The sequence below is a fragment of the Kogia breviceps genome, chromosome 19 (assembly GCF_026419965.1).
Source record: "Kogia breviceps isolate mKogBre1 chromosome 19, mKogBre1 haplotype 1, whole genome shotgun sequence".
Lineage (NCBI taxonomy): Eukaryota > Metazoa > Chordata > Mammalia > Artiodactyla > Physeteridae > Kogia > Kogia breviceps.
In genome coordinates, this window is record NC_081328.1 from 23213071 (window position 1) to 23234699 (window position 21629).

At 37.0% G+C, this 21629-nt stretch overlaps 1 protein-coding gene across 5 annotated transcripts in view; it reads right to left on the bottom strand.

Moving 5' to 3' along the window:
- Positions 1-21629, bottom strand: part of CLTC (clathrin heavy chain) — a 66280-nt gene that overhangs the window by 40059 nt on the left and 4592 nt on the right. For all 5 annotated transcript variants that reach the window (XM_067020450.1, XM_059047672.2, XM_059047670.2 and 2 more), the window contains 5 exons: positions 8284-8491; positions 5295-5563; positions 4570-4731; positions 2606-2719; positions 2003-2176 (listed from right to left, as the gene is read on the bottom strand). In XM_067020450.1, coding sequence (XP_066876551.1) covers positions 2003-2176; positions 2606-2719; positions 4570-4731; positions 5295-5563; positions 8284-8491 — 927 coding nt within the window. The remainder of the gene's footprint in view (positions 1-2002; positions 2177-2605; positions 2720-4569; positions 4732-5294; positions 5564-8283; positions 8492-21629) is intronic.

Here is a 21629-nt window from a genome sequence, read left to right on the forward strand (position 1 = left end):
CCAAAAGCTTAGGCCATCCTATATCTGCAATGTGTCACTCTACTCCATATTAAGACACACCTTTTAAAAAAAAGGAAGAATACTTTCTTTATAGTCATTTGCATTCCACCCATCTTTAATTTAATACTTACCTCCTAGGAAAAATAAGGGAGATGAACAAACCCGCTTCTAACTATACTTTCTGTAGTCTTCCCCAAACACCAAACCAGTTTCATCTTTATCCTACTTTTAGACTGTACTAGCAGATTTCTAGAAACCAGTACTTAAGATCTACAGGGGACAAAGAAGGTTCCTGTATCTTCTAAAGTACTCAGCTCTACCAAGTTCAGAATGTAAGCTAGATATTGGCAACAATGTCATCTTGATCCCTTTTGATTTTTCAACCAACAGAAACCACACACTCATTCCTTCAGGGCATAGGTCCAGCTATAGTTGGTTGGCTCTGATCAAAAGAGTAAAGCCCTGAAGCCTAAAGGTTACTGTAAACATTCATCTTCTTATTCAAAGCAGCTGGCACAGAAAATTTATGGGGGGAAGGGGAGGAAAACAATAAGTTTCCAGAATTAAAGTTATGAATATTAAATATATACGGTAAAATCATGCAAGATACTTTAGTTCAAATAATAGTCTCAAAAAACCCCCAAAAACAGTAGTCTCTGGCTTAACAAATTTATCATTATAAAATTATCACTAACCTAGTTCACCAAAAGACCCATTCATTCTTGATTTTTTCCAAGAGAGACACATGCAACTGAATAAATGAACGCTACTAAGTTTTTAAAGTAGCTTTTGTGCCAGACACTGACTGGTGTAGAAACATAATTAAACAAAGAAAAGCCCCTTTCCTAAGGGAGAATAGTGACTGAAACAACTGTAATTCATTGTGGTAAGTGCCATGAAGAGGGCTACCTAAGGTCTAGGGACAGAGAGCAGAAGCACCTAACCAGGCGTGGAACAGAGAGAGGGGATGGTACGTAGGGAAAGACTCTCTTTCTCTAGAGTACTTCTCTCTTCATATACATACCATTTTCTGGAAATTAATAGAATAAAGGAGAAAAAACCTATCTACTTCTTTTGCTTACCATCTAGGGAAAACACTAATTTGGTGGAAAACTAGTAAAAACTAGTAAAAGGAGGAAAATTAGTAAAACTAGTAAAAACTAGTAAAATTCTGTTGTTCTGAAACTTTTACTAGTTTTACTAGTAAAACTAGTAAAAGGCAACAGTACTGTTTCAAAAACAGTACTGTTTTTGAAAATTTAACCATTTTTTTGGGGGGGGAAGATACCTTCTGGTATAATATTTTAAATTACATTAAAACACTAAAACACAGAAAAAGGATCACTTGTGTTAGGTGGTATGAGGAGGTATGTCAAATGTGACAAATTCAGAACAGCTAATATACTCCCTAACTGGATAACTTTTCAAGTATCCCCACTGAACACATCATAGCTCCTGTAACATTATCACCTTCCAACATTAAACATTTAGTAATAATTAAAGAGGTAGGGAAAAAGATGTAAGAAGAATTCTTTTCTTTGTAGTTGATAATTTGTCTTAGAGAGATCATAGGAAGAAAACCTCTATAAAAAGTATACAATCTGGGAATTCCCTGTTGGTCCAGTGGTTAGGACTCGGTGCTTTCACTGCTGGGGTCTGGCATCAGTCCCTGGACAGGTAACTAAGATCCCACAAGCCGCAAGGTGCAGCCAAAAAAAAAAGTACACAGTCTGTCAAATGTGACCCTACTAGTTTCTCTGCATGAAGAGTTACTTCTCTTGATAACAGAGACACACACACAATCCGAGGTGGCTATACTGTATGCCAAATAGTTTCTCCCTCTGAGACAGTGTTAAGAGAGACTGTTATCATATGCTTCTGCATTTTTAGGTATATATTATTTTCTGACATCCAAAGTTACCATTTACTTTTTGAAAAAAAGCTAACACTAATAAGTGCTATTTTATTTTATCACTTAATTTAATTTTCAAGGTTTCCTTACTTGTCCCTTTCTGTTTACTCCAATTATTCCAGCTGTGGCTTCATGAGGTGCAGTGACAAAGATTGTTTCTCCACTGATTCTATTCATGTAGATGCAAGTACCAGTCTCAAGATCATACAGGTGGATATAACCATACTTAGTAATCAAGAATACTACATCATGCTTTTCACTGATCTGTATAAAGAAAATCAACACTTCAGTAAAATAATGAATTTATAAACAGAAAACTTAGTCCAATTCCATTTTAGAGATGGTGAAATTGTAGAACTTTGACAAGAGGCTTATATGAAAAATTAAAAGCTAGTATTTATGGCTTCCTCATTTTTGCAGCAAATTCAAATATGGGATATCACAAGCTCTTACATAAAACACAAGAATATTAATAAATTGTATAAGATAAAAGAGAAAAACATCATTTTGAACAACCTGGGATAACCCAATTTATATATTACATTAAAGAAAGAGTATTACTTTACAAAGTTTCACTAACAAACTATTTTTGAGTAAAGGCATCACTTAAATTATATTGACTATCAGTTGTAGTTTTTGAATTAATTGTGTTAAGAGGAGAGATTTTAAGCTCATTTGTTTTGCTTAAAATACCTGCATTGCAACAGGAAAGTCATTTTGTGCTTCTGGAGGAAAGAAAACATCCACTGCCTTCTTTGGAAAGGGCTGGTTCCCTGTAGGTGGTGTGCCAACTTCAATGATATGTAACTGTTCAAAAGAAAATAAAACTTATGATCAAATGCTAAAAGGACCATAGCAGCTTTATTTGTAGCCCCAAACTAAAAACAACCAAAATGCCCTATTATAGGTGAACATTAAACTATATGGTACAACCATACCATGGAACTCCTCGATAATAAAATGAACGTTCAAGGACACTATGCCCAGTGGGAACACACAAAAAAAGGGCACTCTCAGAAGATCGCATACTATATGATTCTATTTACATAGCATTCTTGAAGAGACAAAATTCTAGTAATGGAGAGTAAATTAGTGATTTTCAGGGGTTAAAGATGGTGAGGGAGAGGTAAGTGGTTGTGACTATAAAGGGGTAGCAAGGGGGAAATCTTTGTGGTGACGGAATAGTATGTATCTTGAATCTATTCATGATAAAATGACAGAATTATACAATTGAACCAATGTCAACTTATGGTTTATCTACTGTACTACATCGCTATATAACCTTTGGGGTAAACTAGGTAAAGGGCATGGGATTTCCCTGTACTGTCTTTGCAGCTTCCTATGAATAATATGTACTATTTCAAGATAAAAATTTTAAAAAGTCGGTTGAATAGCTCAATCACACCTCAATCTACTTTAAATTAAGAATGGTAAAACAATACCCACAAAAGGGCTTTTGATTACAATTTAGTTTTTCCAAATAGAAATCTAACTTAAGTTGTTAAATTCTTCTCTGCCCACACCTACTCTAAACACAGATAAGTATGCACTTAAGCTGAGTTGTTGCTCTAATCACATACACCTCACAAATTTGGATGAGAACATTCTGATTTAAATGTCTGATGCTTCACATCAGTGAGCGAGGCAAGAAAAAGCAAATAATGTCAATGAAAGAGTATTATATATTTTGCTTAGTCATGTCAGGAATGGACTAAAACAATAAATAACTCCGCTTCCAAGATATATAACCAAATGAAAGTTATTAGGGTGGTCTCATCCTTAATTAGGATGACTAGCCATCCAGCTGAAAGGCTATCGATTACCATATTTTAGGCAATCTCTGTCTTGATTTTTAAAAACTAGTTAGCATGGAAAAATATTAAGACTTCAGAGATTCTGCTATGGCAATGAGAAAAGCAGTCAAACTGAGTTTCCAGGGGCAGCAGTGCTAACTGTGGCATCCAGCAGTGCAATCATAGCAGCAGCAGGTCCACAGAGTTCTGTGTCAGGACTTTTGGCTTCTGCCCATTCTCCCTTATTCCTCCTAATTTTCCAAGCTTGGTTCTTAACCTTCCTAGCTATTGAAAACTATCCATTATCCTTTCATTCAATTGTTTATGCTCTTATCAACCACACCCTGTTTCTGTTGTCTGAAACTAAGAACCGTACAAAGTACTTCAATTTGTCCAGGTAATTTCAATGTATAGCCAGCGTTAAGAAGCTCTGATTTAAGGCAATGGTACTGAAATTGTGGTCCATATTCTATCTAGTCACCTAGAGCATTTAAAATGCACATTATGAGCTCTACTTACTGAATCAGACGCTCTAGATGGAAGGCACACAAATGTACATTTTAGCCACCCTAGTGATTCTTAGGTACGGTAAAGTTGAAAAACATCAAATTAAGGCCTTTGGTAAAGGCAATGAAAATAAAGTCTTACTATAAACAGCTGATACAAATAAGTTGTTAAAGAACATTTATTTTAGACAAGTATCACTAGAAACAGAATTTAAACAAATTAAGTTACCACAAATCTGAATGTTAAATAAGCAAGAAAGAGAGAAGACTATTTTGAAATTAGGTAACAAATTAATTAGTAACAGAAAGACACAAAAGATAAGTTCTCCCTAAAATAATTTCCAAAGGCAAAACTTACCTTCCCTCCAGCTTGACCCCGTACTGCAAAACAAAATAACGTCGACTCTTCTGCATTTCCTTCCATCTTAAACTGTGCGAAGCTAGCCGCATGTCCTTCAATGGGCTGAGACACTTTCCTATCTACAGAATATAACTGCATAGCTCCTACCACACGATTTTGCTACAAAAGATCAAGCAGAATAAAGTTTGGGGACCCAATAACTCCCAGATTCAACAACTACTGAAATAACTAGAATGCTTTATCATCTTTACAAGGATTTACAATTCCTTGTTAGTCTCTCAATGTAGATTTGATACCTCTTAATTTAAAATTTAGCTGCAAACACTCTCTTATTAAAGTGTGACATGAATGTTTAAAATGTGCCTCGTATACAACCATCTCTTTACACTATCTTTAAAAAAAGAAAGATATAGGAGTACTCATTCTGCAGTAAATATCCACAATAAATTCCAAATAATTCATATAGGAACTCATTATCCACTCAACCTGCAAATAAGAGCTAAAAAACACCTTGGTAAGAGTACTCAGAACTGTATGTTAGTATGAAGGCATTAAGCCAGCAACCTCTATTCCCTAAAAACAAAAAAAAAAAAAGGAAGGAAAAGAAACAGTCTTCCAAAATAAATCAGATTTGCAAAGACAACCTAATTTCAAAATAAACTGCATTCTGAGCCCATTAATTCTCTAAACGTTTTCTTTATTAAAAACCAGAAAAATGTTACCTGTGCAGATATGCCAGTCAGAAGTAACCACTTTTGCTTTGCATCAGTACGATAATTGATAATCTGGCACCCTGCAAGGCTAGAATGGCGATCAAACATTTTCACTGGCTGAGACTCTCCTTCCATACTCCAATGATAAACTGCATTATCCGTAACAAGAGCAACCGTATTCAAAGAGATCCATTTCCAGAAGGTGACATCATCAGTCATGGTATGGGCCTTCATTTTACTTTTCATTTCAATGTTAAATATTTGAAGAGTCTTCCCAGCTAAAAACAAAATTAAGAATTATGACTCACTAAGAAAGCAAAGTTCAGGATAAATTAACATCTAGCTAGACTAGACTCTCTGCAGCAAAATCTGTAACTTCCAAACAAAATGGTTCTATCATGAGACTAATAACTAATAACCAATAACTTCTGTAGAAGTCACACTGACAGACTAGCAACCATTGAAGAGACAGCTGAAACTGAGCAGTCTACACCTGACTGTGAAGCAAAAACTCTATCACCTCTAATCAAGACATTTTAAAGACAGTATGACTCCCAAAGAATTCTAAATCTCAACTAAAAATGAGTCTAAAGAACAGCTCACTTAACAATGGAAAACAAGTTGTAATCTTCATGCTTAATTAAGAATGCTTGCTTACCCATAAACTGAGTTAGTTGTAGGTACACAGAATAAAGCAAATCTGACTCAAGCACATGGGGAAAATGTCTACTTTTTAAAAGGCAGTCATCCCCGCCCCCCACCCCCACCCCATTCAACTAAATCTCGTGGAAACTTCTTTTTGGAAGAGGATCTACTTCAACTCTACCTTGTACCACTAGCACATAAGAGAAGTGCATGCTACGTTTAGTTGGTTTAAAATACAAAGGGAAGGTAGGGGTGCTGGAGGAAAGGAGAGGGAGACAAAGGAGGACAGTTTCAGATGTTAATATACTAGAGATAAGAACAAAATTCAAGCTTCATCCAATTAAGACAGTAAACATTTAGTAAAAGAAGGGTGAAATTTGCCTTGAATGGTAACAGTTCACTGAGTCAGATGCAAAGACTTGTACTTATAATTTGAAATCCATCACAGTCCGAAAAGTGATTTGGTTTAAATTACTAGAGGTCAAAAGCCCACGGCTGACACTAGGCTATCTAATTCAGATTAGTCCTTAGAGACTAAGGAAAACTCCATTACTGAGCCACAGAGAATCTGGCTCCTGAGGAACAAAAATTATAAGATAGTATGGGGGTGGGAGTGGGGGTGGAGAGAGGGATGGGACGGGACACAAAACATACTGCTTTGTACCACGACCCTTCCTAATTACTACATGGGTAAAAACTTCTTCCATAAAACGAAGAATGTTATTCCCATCCCACACAATATGTAAACCACAACCAGACTTGAACAATTGTGAGAGTTATAGTCCTGTTTATAAAAAGAAACCAAGGGATTTGAAACTGGATTCAGAGGGAAGCAGTATTTGGGAATGACGTACTTTCCTCTGCTGTCTTCCCCAACCCCTAGTTAATTACACGTTTCATTCTTTACACGAAAGGGGTTGGTGGGGTGGTTTCGGGAGGAGGGCAGGGATGACAGCTTAACTCTGTAATGTAGACATACAGGCACAAATCTTTTCAATTTATTCTTTTTATAGAACAGGACAATAACTAATACAATCTAATTTAAGATAACTCACCATCTGCACACATAAGAAAGCATTAAGAAATGTGATAAAATAACAATAACATTAAAAATAGCAAAGAATTTTGAGAAAATTAAAACGATGGCCTTTTAATAGAGGTGTGAGAGCTGCTAAGCAGTTGAATTTAAATTCTTTAAGGAGGCTGAAGGGAGCTTAATACCTTAAAGTATAATATGTATTGTTTAATGGAAGCAAATAATAGATCACTGCCACAAAACAAGTATCCCAGGTAAAAGCTGGACCATCTTTCCTTGAGATGAGATCAACTCCTATCTTGGATATGTAATGGAGACTTATTTGTTTGAATATGCTTGCCCCCCAACCCTCAGCCAACCAATTTAATCTCCAACCAGAGTTACTACTAAATACAAAGCATAAATCATGTGGGGAAAAAAAAATGCATTTAAAAGTCTATTTAAATACTTCAGCACCTCTAACAAGTCACCCACAAATTTATCAAGAGATTACTAGGAATCTGACCTCTTCCTCCTACAACCAAGAAGAAAAATGACAAAGCAAAAAATAGGCAATTAAATGTGCCTTTCAGATTCAGCCAGTTTGTTACCTAGCCCTCTTAAAAACCTGTTTTAAACGGTCAATTACACTCAGTCTATATAGTTCAAAGGAAAAAAATTAACATAGACTCCCAGAGAGTATGAGGTTCTCTGAACTCTGTTTAGATTGACAGACTGTACAGTTCCCTGTTGTTGACAATTAAAAAGTTAGTCTGAATAAACTCTAACACCGTTGATTCCAAAAATTTAATACCCACCTATACACACACACTTTTAAAAACGAGTGTAAATTCAAGCCATTTTTAGAACTTGATAATCTAAATGAAACATAAGCCTGAAGCATAAAAAAGGCACAGCATGAAGAGCAAGTTTATCATCATAACAAACTTCTGCAATGTTTAGGTGCTAATATTAGTAAAGTATATTTTATTCCAGAATATGAATCACTAATTTCTTATGTCTTCTGTATATGGAGTTATGTTTTCAGTACAATCTTATCACACTGTAGGTATAAAATTTAAATTCATTTAATCTAAAACTTAAAATTTTCCAAGTAGATCTTATGAGTAGAAAGTAAGACATCTCACAGAAATATGCCAAATAAAAGTCATGAAAGTAGTTAAAAATCAAATACAGTAACAGCTTTAACTCTGCAGATCTATTTAACCAAATTTAATCAATATACTAAAAAAATAGATCCTAATTATTGTATTTGAATAAATTATACATGGAAAAGAGTTTTTAGAAAAAAAAAAAAAACCCACAATCTTTTTATACCTTTTAGTGCAATTACTTTGCTGGCTGGATTCATGATGGCGCTGTCTGCTGAAATTGGTCTTCGAATTGGATTACTTGGGTCATTCATATCAATAATTACCACCTGGGCCTGCTCTCCTACTTTCTCTCTAATGCAGATGAATTTGTCTGACTCCATAGTCAGGGTACTGAAGCCGATGTTTGCTGGGTTTATACCCAGGTTCTGGAGCTGAGGGAAAAAAACAAAAAATATCAATAAATCATATTACAAAGCGAATTAGAAAGACTTGATATTCATGTATTGTTATCATTACAAATCCTCACTTAACCATTATTGCTTCAAGGTCAACAGTGACAACTCCACTGATTCAAGTGAGGCAATTACTATAATGGACCTTCTCTCTTCCAAGAAATTTGGCATTCAACTGTCTTGTTATAACCTTGTAGTTGTAACTTGAGATGTATAACCCTCTGGTTACAACTAAGAGGCAGAATAAACAGATATAAAGATAAAGAAAAGAGCTACATCTGAGAGCTAGCCTGTATGGGTCAAGGGACCTGAGGTAATCAATGTTTCTTGGTTTCAGATCTTTGAACTATTGCATCTGTCCTCTCTAATCCCCGTTAGCAATTAGTAGTTACTTGTTCATATGCATTGGATTTCAGGAATCTGAAAATTAAATTACAGCATAAAATGAGAGATTTAAAAATTTCACAGGGTTCTTGGTCTAAAGGAACTTAGATTAGCCAGAGCAGACAAACAATACTTTGCAAAAAGTGCCAAAACAAAGATAGGAAAGAGAGATCCCGTCAAAGGAGGCCTACAGGCAAGGGAATGACCATGAACGCTCAACAGAAGGAAGAACAAATGCTAGGCCTAGAGATACAAAAGTGTGGTCTGCTAAGGGAACTGTAAGTACTTTTGTAACACTGGGAACACAGACTATGAAAGGCTTTCGGAGTAGAGAATTAAGGTTATAAACACAAGCAAGGGCTAGACTGATAAGCTAAATGTACCCCAGTAAGAATCCTGAATTTATTCTATAGGTAAAGGAAGCTACTTAGGATTTTAACAAGGAAAATAATGGAATCAGATTTGCTTTGTGTACGCAGAAGCTACTAAAGTATTTGCTAAGCAAATATATAGGACCTAAAGACGGCAGGTCTTATAATAGACTAAGTACCACTCAAAGGCTATCTGAAGGCTTTCTTAGCTTTGACCAGCCTAGGGTTTTTTGTTTTTTTTTTTTTCTTCCTTTCCTCCAATAGCTAACAAATTCACATAGAACAAAATCAAACAAAAATTTAAAAGCACAGGAAGAAAAAAAAAAAAAAAATCAAGTCTTCCTCCTGCCTTTGTTCCCCAGATAGCCTATTTCCCTTCCCAGAGACCATCACTGTCACTACTCTCTTGTGGACTGGCTGAGCCAAATTAAATGTATTTAACTGAAATTCTTTTGTCAAACTCTTCTGCCAATAGTGCTTAACTATAACCAGACCAGGATCTCAAAAAGATACAACATAAGATTAAGAGACTACGTTTTACTTTCACTTCCCTCTTATACCTCAATGACTGCAGGCACAACCAATTATGAACTATAGTTACAGTAACTTAGTCACTGAATACCAGGGCAAGGAGACAAGCAATTGTCTATTAACACAAACATGGTAAAAAAGTAGAAGATTAACTAGTTGTACAAGCTCAGGTATCTGCTGCAGTGCAAGGCAAATACACAAGCTGTGAGATAAGTAACTTATACATGAGTTTGGTTACAACAAAACTTTATCAATTATCAATTTTCATTTCCTCCTAACTTTAACTTTTAGTGACTTTTAGTTTCAGAACTAATGGAGGAAGATTAAAAAAAAGTGGTCCTCAACAATATATGAAAGACACTGTGTGTCGGCTTAAAGGAAGCCTTGTACAAACCAAATTGTTCATCTAATTTCATGGGAGGTGGATACATTCGTTTTCCTGAGTAGACCAGTCCTCAGACTCTTAAGCTTAATTGATAGTTACCTTTCCAATAATTAAAAAAATATTCCAGTAGATCCTAGAGCTCCCAGAACTATATACATAAAAGCAACAAGTTATCTTCTAGACTACTCTGTAAAATAAGAATTCTATGCTTCTAAGTCACTACCAAGCATTCACCTAAGGCAATTATGAGTCCCAACTGTCACAGCTTAAATCCTGCAGTGTCTGAGAAAGTAAAAATAGTGTTAGTCAAACAGTAAAATTAAAAGTAAAACAAGGATGCAAACCACAAATACTACTAATTGAACCCATAAATGATTCTAATAGATTCCTTTTCACCCCTCCACATAAGAGGCAGGTACAAGACAACTATAAGAAGAAAACACTATTAGAAAAGGCAATAAAGAGGAGGAAAAAAGGTAAGTCAAGAAATATGTGCTTTCTTATTCCCAGCTAGATCTCCAGATAAATGCAGCAAGAAAGGCACATGCTGTCAAAATTTAGCACTGACCTTCAGCCTCAGAGCTGTTTTATTTGCAGAAAAGGCAAAGATCTGCTTAAAAGGGGGTGGGGTTCCTGTACTCCTCACAATTTATGTAATCCTTATATTCTTTTCTCATTAAACACATTCTACCAAGAAAGCTATGCATATATATTTTTAATCTTCTCTATCAAGAATGTACTCCATGTGAAACATACACCCTTTATTTAAAAAACAAAATTAAACAAGAGGTAGATGGCAAATTCTCACCAATCCACATATTTAAACATTTTAAGGAGCCTACTTAAGTAATGCCCATTTATACAACTAAATAGGAAACTTCTTCCTAAAAAGCCTAGCCCAGTTGTTAGGATAAGTGACAGAACTTCAAGTGACCTATTCCTATCAGTTAACAGAAAGTTACATTTGCTCCCTTCTCTTCAAATAATGTCAGTAACAATTTTTCCTTACTGGTGATACTTTTCAGTGAGAATGCCCAGAATGCTCACCAATTCTTCCCATATTTTCCTAGGATATATTCAAAAGGAAAACATCCCAAAACAGTCATAGGACAGGTCACCATCATTAATCACAACTCTGTGTTAGGTGCACTCTTAAAATAGGATCATATACAAGGGTTACCATACTAGATAACTGTGTCTAGCAATATTCATAAAGGATTAAAACTTTAAAATACAACATAGGGAATTCCCTGGTGGTCCAGAGGTCGGTACTTCGACTGCTGGAGGCCGGGGTTTGATCCCTGGTCAGGGAACTAGGATCCCGCAAGCCACTCAGCGCAGACAAAAAGCCCAAAAAACACCGTAATGTTTTTAAACAGATTTCATTTTCAAAACAGCACATACTAGCCATAAAATATTCTAGTCAGTCATAAAGGTCTGATGGTGTATGAGCTATCTACCACAGAAACTGAATTACAGACTGTGGAAGAAACCACTAATAAATTCAGAGACCATATAAGCATCTCCAAACTTGAAGCTATTTACAGAGAATATACAACAATATCAGAATTCTGGCCACATTTTTTATCCTCTCAAATGGCAAAGTGTTGCTACTGTTGAAGATGGGGACATTCTATTTTGAGATATACTTGGAAGTTTCTGTAATAAAGTGGGTTTTTTTTAACTTCAAAGAACTTTTATTTTGCTGTTATAAAATAAGAATATGGAGTCAATAAACTTAGGCCCAAGAAAAGGGATTACTTTTTTTGAATAGTTATTACATGTACATGGCAAATAATTCATACTATACAAAAGGGTATATACACTATGAAAAGTCACCCACTCCATGTTTCCAGTAATACTTCTCTCCCCCCAGCAATTAGAGATACTTTTCCATCTTGGATATCCTATGCACAGATCAAAGTATGTATTTCCATTCTCCCTTAAAAAAAAAACATTAATGGCACATGCACAAAAGCACACAAACTATCAACTGCTCCCTCTTTAAAGAACGCCACCCAAACTGTGTAATTTGTTTAGTTTCCAGGCTAGATTTTGGACACTGGTCTGTAAGTGGCAATACTGTAGGACTTGACACATAAGTCTAGTCCAGATTCCAAAAAATAAGTATAGTTGTTCATTCCTCAGTATCCATTGAGGATTGGGGTTTCAGGACCCCTAGCAGACACCAAAAATCCACAGATGCTGGGAAGTCCTTCATATGGATGGGAAACCACAGACATGGAGGGAAGGGCTGACTGTAAATATTAATAGATTTACTGTTAATCAGCACACCCAAAACTCTGGAGTGCCCTGGAATTACATTTTACAAACAATACAAAAATGATTCCTTTCACCTCTCCTCCCCTCCTCACCCCAATTTGGATTAACATGCCAAGAGAAAAAAGTGAGACACCGCATTCCTAGTTTTGAAGTGAAAAATAGTATTTCAGATTCCCCATAATCTAGAGAACACAGAGGGTTCTTCATTCAAGTAGACAATTACTATACAAATGTATAACTCTGATTATAAACTACAAGTGCTATCCAGAATTAGTTCTGTGGATTCCTCATAAAAGCCACAATGTCTGGGTTTAGCCCTAGTTTTGCCACATAAATGATCATGGGCAAATCAATTATCTCTGTATATCCATTTCCTCACCTGAAACATGTGAGATGATAGTACATTTCCCACAATTTTGAGGATTTAATGTGAAGTGCTTTCAGAACAGTGCCTTACACATAGTAAAACTTCAATAGATACTATTAGTACATATAACACATCAGTACTTAGGCCAGCTCAAGGTAAGCTTTTTTTGTATTTGCATTTTATCTGCTTAATACAGCTGTCCTAGGAGTTGGCTGAAATTCTGGGTGTGAATTTCTTTTGATTACTGATAAAAGATTACTGGTCTCTGGGTGCTTAACTTATTAGACACTGAATTTTCGTTTGTTTTTCCTTTCAGGAAAAGGAAATTACTCTTTAAAATTTCCAATTCTGCTCTTTAATTTGCCTAACTAAATTTAGGTAGAGGGAATTCCCTGGCGGTCCAGTAGTTAAGACTTCGCCTTCCAATGCAGGGCATGCAGGTTCAATCCCTGGTTGGGGAGCTAAGATCCCACATGCTGCACAGCCAAAAAAAACCAAAGCATAAAACAGAAGCAGGGGCTTCCCTGGTGGTGCAGTGGTTAAGAATCTGCCTGCCAATGCAGGAGACATGGCTTCAAGCCCTGGTCCGGGAAGATCCCACATGCTGTGGAGCAACTAAGTCCGCGCGCCACAACTACTGAAGCCCGCGTGCCTTGAGCCCGTGCTCCCAACAAGAGAAGCCACCAGGGCTTCCCTGGTGGCGCAGTGGTTGAGAGTCTGCCTGCCGATGCAGGGGACATGGGTTCGTGCCCCGGTCCGGGAGGATCCCACATGCAGCACAGCGGCTGGGCCCGTGAGCCCGTGGCCGCTGAGCCTGCGCGTCCGGAGCCTGTGCTCCGCAGCGGGAGTGGCCACAGCGGTGAGAGGCACGCGTACCACAAAAAAAAAAAAAAAAGAACTCCCTAAACATTCAAATAGCTAAGGCCCAAGTTATAAGGGTCTGAGAAGGTGCAGATAATAATAACATGTAATTCCTTCAGAGAACATGAGAGAAGAAAGGCCCATCTCTGCACTTGAGAAACTACCACTGCCTCACAGTTTCTAAGATGCTCATCAATATAATAAAGCTTTGGGGGAAAGAGTATACAACTGTAAGATGAATCCCCAATTTCAACAATGTTAACTGTGAAAGAGATTGTATTAAAATTGAATATGGTAAAAAAAAATTTTTTTAACTTCAGCAATATTAGATTCAGAAATTTGTTACATGCTCATCAGTTTTTAATGCTTTAAGCTTTGTTTTTTCTTGTCTTAGTTTTGAAACTGTACTTGATTTAACTGTACATGTGGCAAACAGAAAAGAGAAAGTGTCCATCCCTGTTTGAGGGGGAGCAAGGCATGCCTAGGTGCTGCATAAAAGGTTTAAGTGATTTAACATACAGCAAGCACTTAGAACACAGTGGGGACACATAAGCACTCTATTTTAGGGATTTCTATCCTTTTACCGTTATTTAGCTCTGGGACTATGGTATCATGACAAACTATACTAAAACAGATTGGCTCTGATGTCATGCTACTAACATTACATAGTCAAATCCAGGGAAGCCCAACTTGCTTTTTTCAAAATTCTTGTTACTAAAGACAGCTAGCAAAGCCTTCTTATATCAAGAATCAGGAAACCCACTGATGGTGAGTCAGCATCTTAGTAGAATACATTAGTGATCAAACTATGAAAATATTGTTAAAGGAACTGAATGGACTCGGACTCTCTCTCTCTCTCTCTCTCTATATATATATATATATTTATTTAATCCAATAGTATGGACTTTCCTGTCAGTCCAGTGGTTGGGACTCCGAGCTTCCACTGTGGGGGGTACGGGTTCGATCCATGGTCAGGGAACTAGGATCCCGCAGGCTACACTGTGCAGCCAAAAGTTAAAAAAATAAAAAATAAAATAAAATAAAAAGGGTAGAAAATTCTGGCATATGACAATTCAACCAAGGAAAACCAGACTACTTTTTCAATGCCCAATTCTCTGACTGGCTAAAGATGATACTCTCCATCAGCACAACGTCTGTCTCAGCAATCAATCACAATTGTGTCTGTGCCTACAAATATCACATAATTAAAGGAGTAGTAAGTCTGCTTTGAGCCTATTAATTTCAACCAGCGCTTATTACATTTGATCAGATAGGAACACTCATTGGAAACAGGCTTCTTTATAAACACGCCCGGTAAGTATGCTTCCTAATGAATGACTAATAGACTCAGAACAGAACTCATTTACCAGATGAATCAGCTGAAAATCAAAATACATTAAAATTTGTGTTTATGACAGCATTATTAAGGATTATGTTTCACAATTAGTGCTTGGCTTTACACTTTCCAGTTCCTTCCTCCTTGTTTCCTCAGAATAGTTAGAATGTAAAGGAAGCATGTACAGCTACTGTATTTCAGACAAGGCAATTTTGTGCTGTGCTCTATGTATAATCCTATTTCAGTTGCCTTTTCTGTAAATGAATCTTGTATCTTGACAAAGATTAAGTGTTACTGCTAAAGAGTTAAGAGGTCAACAATTTTTGAGTCCTGCTGATACTTGGATGTCACCCGATACAGATATGTTTAGGTTTAGGTTTATGAAGATGTGGTTAACTTCCTATCCCAAGGATTTCACTCAACATTAACTTCCTTTAAAAGTTCCAAAACATCCTTTACCTTCACTAGTATTAATCACAGTGAAGAAAATGCTGACAATAGTAACTTCATTGAGCCCTTCCAGGGAACTAGCAGAATGTCAAATAAAAACTGCAGTTTCTGTCTTCTACAGGAAATAAATAAAAATGCTGAAAGTGCAGCACTCCTTTAATTCTTTCATCAACAGTATACCAGCCATTGTTTTCTATGCGCTCCACACATTTTAAGCAACAAATAAAAATGCCCTTGTGGGGGCTTCCCTGGTGGGGGCTTCCCTGGTGGCGGCTTCCCTGGTGGCGCAGTGGTTGAGAATCCGCCTGCCGATGCAGGGGACGCGGGTTCGCGCCCTGGTCCGGGAAGATCCCACATGCCGCGGAGCGGCTGGGCCCGTGAGCCATGGCCGCTGAGCCTGCGCGTCCGGAGCCTGTGCTCCGCAACGGGAGAGGCCACAACAGTGAGAGGCCCGCGTACCGCAAAAAAAAAAAAAAAAAAAAAAAAATGCCCTTGTGGACCCCACACTTAAACATATAGATTTATTTCTACTCCATGTTAGTCTTTGGGGCAATCATTCTCAGAATTTTTTTACTCTGGTCACTCCATATTGTTAAGTAATACATTCAGGAAGGAACCACAGTTGCAGACAGGAACTATAAGACTACTAGCTTTGGTAAACTATCAAGAGACTCAAAGAATTTTTCCTACTTGTAGCCAACTACTAACTGGAAAATTAAAAACCTTTAAATGTGACTCACTCTTTAAAAATAATAATCCAATAATTTGATGAAATATCACATATCAATTCTGACCAAGCTGCAGGGAAATAGAGGGAAGTGTTTACACCCCAAACCTTGCAGATAGGTATGACTCCCCAAGGTTATGTTCTTTCCTGTATAAATGCCGTTCAGCTGGCACAAAACAACTGAATGCTACCCAAGCTATGACTGGTTATGGAAATGCAATCGAAAGCAGGACACACAATTTAACGGAGGGCAGGGCTACAAAGACTGGGAGAGAACACATGGAAGTAAAAATACCAAATAGGGGGTTCATTTTCCCAAGTAGACTATTCCCTGGTCATCCAAAAAAGCTTTTGATAGCTGCTGGAGAGAATGTGGAAATATTGGAACTCTCATATACTGCTGGTGGGGATGTAAAGTGGTGTAGCTGCTGTGAAAAAGTTGGGCAGTCCCTCAAAAAGTTAAAATATAGAGTTCCCATATGACCCACCAATTCCACTCCTCGGTATATATCCAAAAGAACTAAAAACAGGTATTCAAACAAAAACCTGTACATTAATGTTCGCAGCAGCACTATTTACAACAGCCAACAGGTGGAAAGAATCCAAATGTTCATGATCGATGAAAGGACAAATAAAATGTGGTATATCCTTTCAATGGAGTATTATTCAGCCATAAATGAATGAAGTACTAATACATACTACATGGATAAACCTCAAACAGTATGCTTAGTGAAGGAAATTAGACACAAAAGGTCACACATTGTATGATTCCATTTCTAGGAATAGATAAATTCATAGAGACAGAAAGCACATGAGTGGTTGCTGGGGGATGGGAGGAGGGAGGCAGGAGACTGCTTAATGGATATGGAGTTTCCTTTTGGGGTAATGAAATGTTTTGGACTAGATACAGGTGAGGGTTGCAAAACACTGTAAATGTACTAAATACCACTATATTGTTCACTTTAAAATGGTTAATTTTGGGCTTCCCTGGTGGCGCAGTGGTTGAGAGTCCGCCTGCCGATGCAGGGGACACGAGTTCGTGGCCCCGTCCGGGAAGATCCCATGTGCCGCAGAGCGGCTGGGCCCGTGAGCCATGGCCGCTGAGCCTGCGTGTCCGGAGCCTGTGCTCTGCGACAGGAGAGGCCAGAACAGTGAGAGGCCCACGTACAGCAAAAAAAAAAAAAAAAAAAAAAAAAAAAAAAAAAAAAAAAAAAAAAAAAACCAAAAAACAAAACAGTTAATTTTAATTTTAGATATGCTTAATATATAATTCATGTAGTCATTTGACAGTTTATATAGACATTTAAAATTATAAAATAATTAACTCGGAAATGTTTTTCTACTCTTCATATTTCAGAAACCATTTTAAACTCTTCATGCACATTTTTTACATCAGTGTCTTCATTAGCAGTGGAAAGTCATCTGCGTTCCATCAAAGTGCTTTTTAAAAATTCATTATGGTACCATCATGGGAAATTTATAACATGCCTCAAATTTCTATTTCTGTATTAGGAGAGGTGTTTTTACACTTGTTTTTGGATTACAATATCCAGAAACACCTCCCTAATGGACTGGTTTTTAAGTGAAATTTAAAATGTTTGTTTACAACATCCAACAGTTGTAATTGTGAAGCCATACAAAGAGGAATAATTATTAGGTGTGTTAAATTTACCTCTTACCAATCCAGCTGATTTCAAGTCCATGGTAGCCTTCCCTGAACAGTGTTGTAGTATTCAATTCAAACAGAAGCAAACTGTAAAGGACTCAGTAATACAGACACTTGGTAAGACTTTTAATATAAGGAAACTCTTTCCTGCGGAGTATTTTATGGTTATAAAAAGACACCTGCCTTAGATTTACACAGTTCAATAGGAAAGAATGTAAAGTACTGTAGAGAGTTGGGAAAGAGATGGATTTTGTAAACCACGTTCTCCCTATAGGTTTTTTTCCCTAATTATTAATCTTCAAATAATGAGATCTACCCAAAGTTAGTTTTTTGCCAAGCTGAGCATATGTGGATAGTCTTTGGCTTCCCTCTGTCCACTTTAGTGGTTTTTAAGTCCTCTTTCTCAGATGAGCAGCTGGTCAGCAAAAGATGAAGGAAACTCTCAACTCAATTCTCATTTTTCATCTACCATGATTCCCAGTTTCAACAGACAGGGGTCATTAAACACTGCAATCACCTTTCCTACTTCAGAAATGGACTGGATGTAGAAAATGAGAAGGAGGAGAGAGTCTGGTATAACTCTAAGATCTTGTCTTCAATAACTGGGTAAATGGGTAATTTTTTCCTTGAGCATAGCATGTATGTTCAACTCAACTGGATAGAGACTCCCCTCCAGCATAGGGGCTAAGGATTAATATCTGAGTGTCTGTATGGGCTAAGTATCATGATATAAATACAACCACATACTATAGGGTAACTTTACAACTGCCAGAAAGTATTGTTTTAAATATTTAATAAAAGAGGAAGTTGAGAAAAGCTAAAGAGACAGAGCTCGAATTAAACATGTGAAACATTTTCCACAACAGTATATTGCAGAATTTAAATTTTTTAACATGATCATATGGTTTTAATGGACCCAGTTCCTATTCTTTCAAAAAAAAGGTTTAAAATCTGCCATACTTCAGGGGACTTCCCTGGTGGTACAGCGGTTAAGACTCCGTGCTTCCAGTACAGGGGGCACAGGTTCGATCCTGGTTGTGGAATTAAGATCCCGCCTGCTGCACACCATGGCCAAATAAATAAATAATAAAATCTGCTGTACTTCAGAACTTAAAGAAAAGTCCTTACTTACCCAATGATTCAGAAAAGGAAGTACCAGTATTACTGGCAGTTCTGTCTCCAAAGCATAATCCTACAAATGTGTAGTCATTTTCCCCTCTATGGTTATGCTATTCAAACTGAGCAAGCATGTTCTACTCCCACTTTTCCCGTCCTCCCTCCCCAAGCATAACAGTCTTCCTTGAGTTCTATTCAAGTTTTACATTAGAATAAACACAAAAACATAAATAATACAGTAAAATAGAAAGCAGAAGTTTCCTAGTAAAATAGAAAGCAGAAGTTTCCTGCTTTCACAAGTGGCTTCAGACTGGAACATATTCACTGTCTTGTCACAAAGGAAAAGTCTAAGAGAAATTTGAGAAGTTCAGCCTTATGACAGGGATATAGATAATCTTGGTTATTACAAGTTAACCTGATTCCAATCATTCTGCACAATTCTTTAGTGGGAACTTGGATAAAGCCCTTTAAAAAACATCATCCCAATAACCATTTAAGGCACAGAAAATCCAGATGTTGGTTCACTGGCCCCTAATTTTCTCATAATATAAAAATTACTGACCTAAAAACATACTAGTAGAATGTATACATCAAAGAACACCACAGCATACATACAAATTATACAGATCACTCACCAAATGAGGCCATGTGCCACAATGAAAGAAGAGGAAATATTACCACCCACTCACTGTGTGACTCTACAGGTTAACTGCTATGAACTTCAGTTTCCCCATCTGCAAAATAAGGCTAACCCTACCTACCTGAAGGGATGTTCTTGCCAATCAAATGAGATCATAAACATAAAAGATTTAGCAGAGGTCTTGGTACACAGTAGGTGCTCAAATAGCTATAATGGTCAACTTATTTTGATCTTGTAGATTTCAGGACAATTAGGATTTGATGAATAGTTATTCCCTCTGAACTAGGATAAGCTATCATAAATTATGTAAACTATCTTAAATTATGTCTTTCATAACACAAAAGAAGAGACACAAAAATCTGAGTCTGACAGATGGGTTTTGCATAATACATTCAGATCCAAGCCTCCTGCCCCACCATGAGTTAAGAGCATTAGCCTCAGGCACTTGGCCAAGAACTGTGGGGGAGAAAAGAAAAGATACCTAAGAGCTGGAAACTTTGCTATGGCTTAGAATTTGATTTTATGAAATAGCTTTAGCATGGCTATGTAAATAAATTTTAAAAAACAGCCTTGTTCTAATATGATGGACTAAAATATCAGCTATGAACTCACTTCCTATCTAAGTGAGAACATACACTTCGGCACTACCATCTTATAGGACATATAAATACTAACAAAGGCCTGACTGGCATTCCAAGTGGGTATTTTATCAGATGTGGTTTATCAGGAGTCTGACCAAGGAACACTAATTAAAGATGTACCAATGGCACATGTGAGCACTCATGGGATATTATAAAAGATTAATTAAAATTTTTTCTTCCTTTTGGGCAGTTTCAGAGCAGAATCAATTTTGTGTCATATGAATATTGTTATTAAATCCTGCACAATATCAAATTCAATAACATCCATGATTACAATTATGTGTGGACAGCCTCTGCCAACTAATCAATGCAAGCACAAATGCAAGCTGCAGTCAGTTCTGTTCACCACTTTGTCCCTAGTGTAACATAACTGTTGATATATAGTAAATACTCAAATCTCAGGTGAGTACCAAATATTTATAAACCATAAAAATCTAGGTCTTAAATCTGCAAAATAAAATGTTATCACTGGTTAAGAGATACCTGAATAAAATATACTAGACAAAAATTCTATAGCCAACAATTAATACCCTTCAAGTGCTACACCAAGTACTTTCACATATATGATCCCAGACCTTCACGGTAACTTTGTGAGTATGTTACCTTCACGGTAACATATTTTACAGAGAAAAAAGGAGCAAGAGGTTAGTCTTAACCTGCTCTCTGCAATACTGTAGTGACATTTCACAAGCCACATGTGGCTCTGAGAACTTCAAATGTGGCTACTCTGACTGAATATTCAAGTTTAAGTTAATTAAAATTAAATAGTAACTGATAATTGAGTCAATTATGGAAAACTTATGTTTGGAAAAACCTACATATGCAAACCTGCTTTTCCAACTGTAAATTTTATGAAAGCTAAATACAGGTCAAATATATCCAATGAAAATAGGGTCTGAATTGAGATGTGCTCTAAGTGTAAAATACATACAGATTTTGAAAATTCAGTACCCCGCCCCCCAAAAAGGAATGTAAAATATCTCATCTGAAAAATTTATACTGATTGCATGTTGAAATTATAACATTTGGTGTACAATGAGTTAAATGAGACATTAATTTCACCATTTTTTTACTTTTAATATGGCCACTGGAAAATGTAGAATTACAGAAGTGGCTCGTATTTTTCTACTGGATGGAACTGGTCTCAAAAACCTCCAAACCCGGGCTTCCCTGGTGGTGCAGTGGTTGAGAGTCCGCCTGCCGATGCAGGGGACACGGGTTCGTGCCCCGGTCCGGGAGGATCCCACGTGCCGCAGAGTGGCTGGGCCCGTGAGCCATGGCTGCTGGGCCTGAGTGTCCGGAGCCTGTGCCCCGCAGCGGGAGAGGCCCGCGTAATGCAAAAAAAAAAAAAAAAAAAAC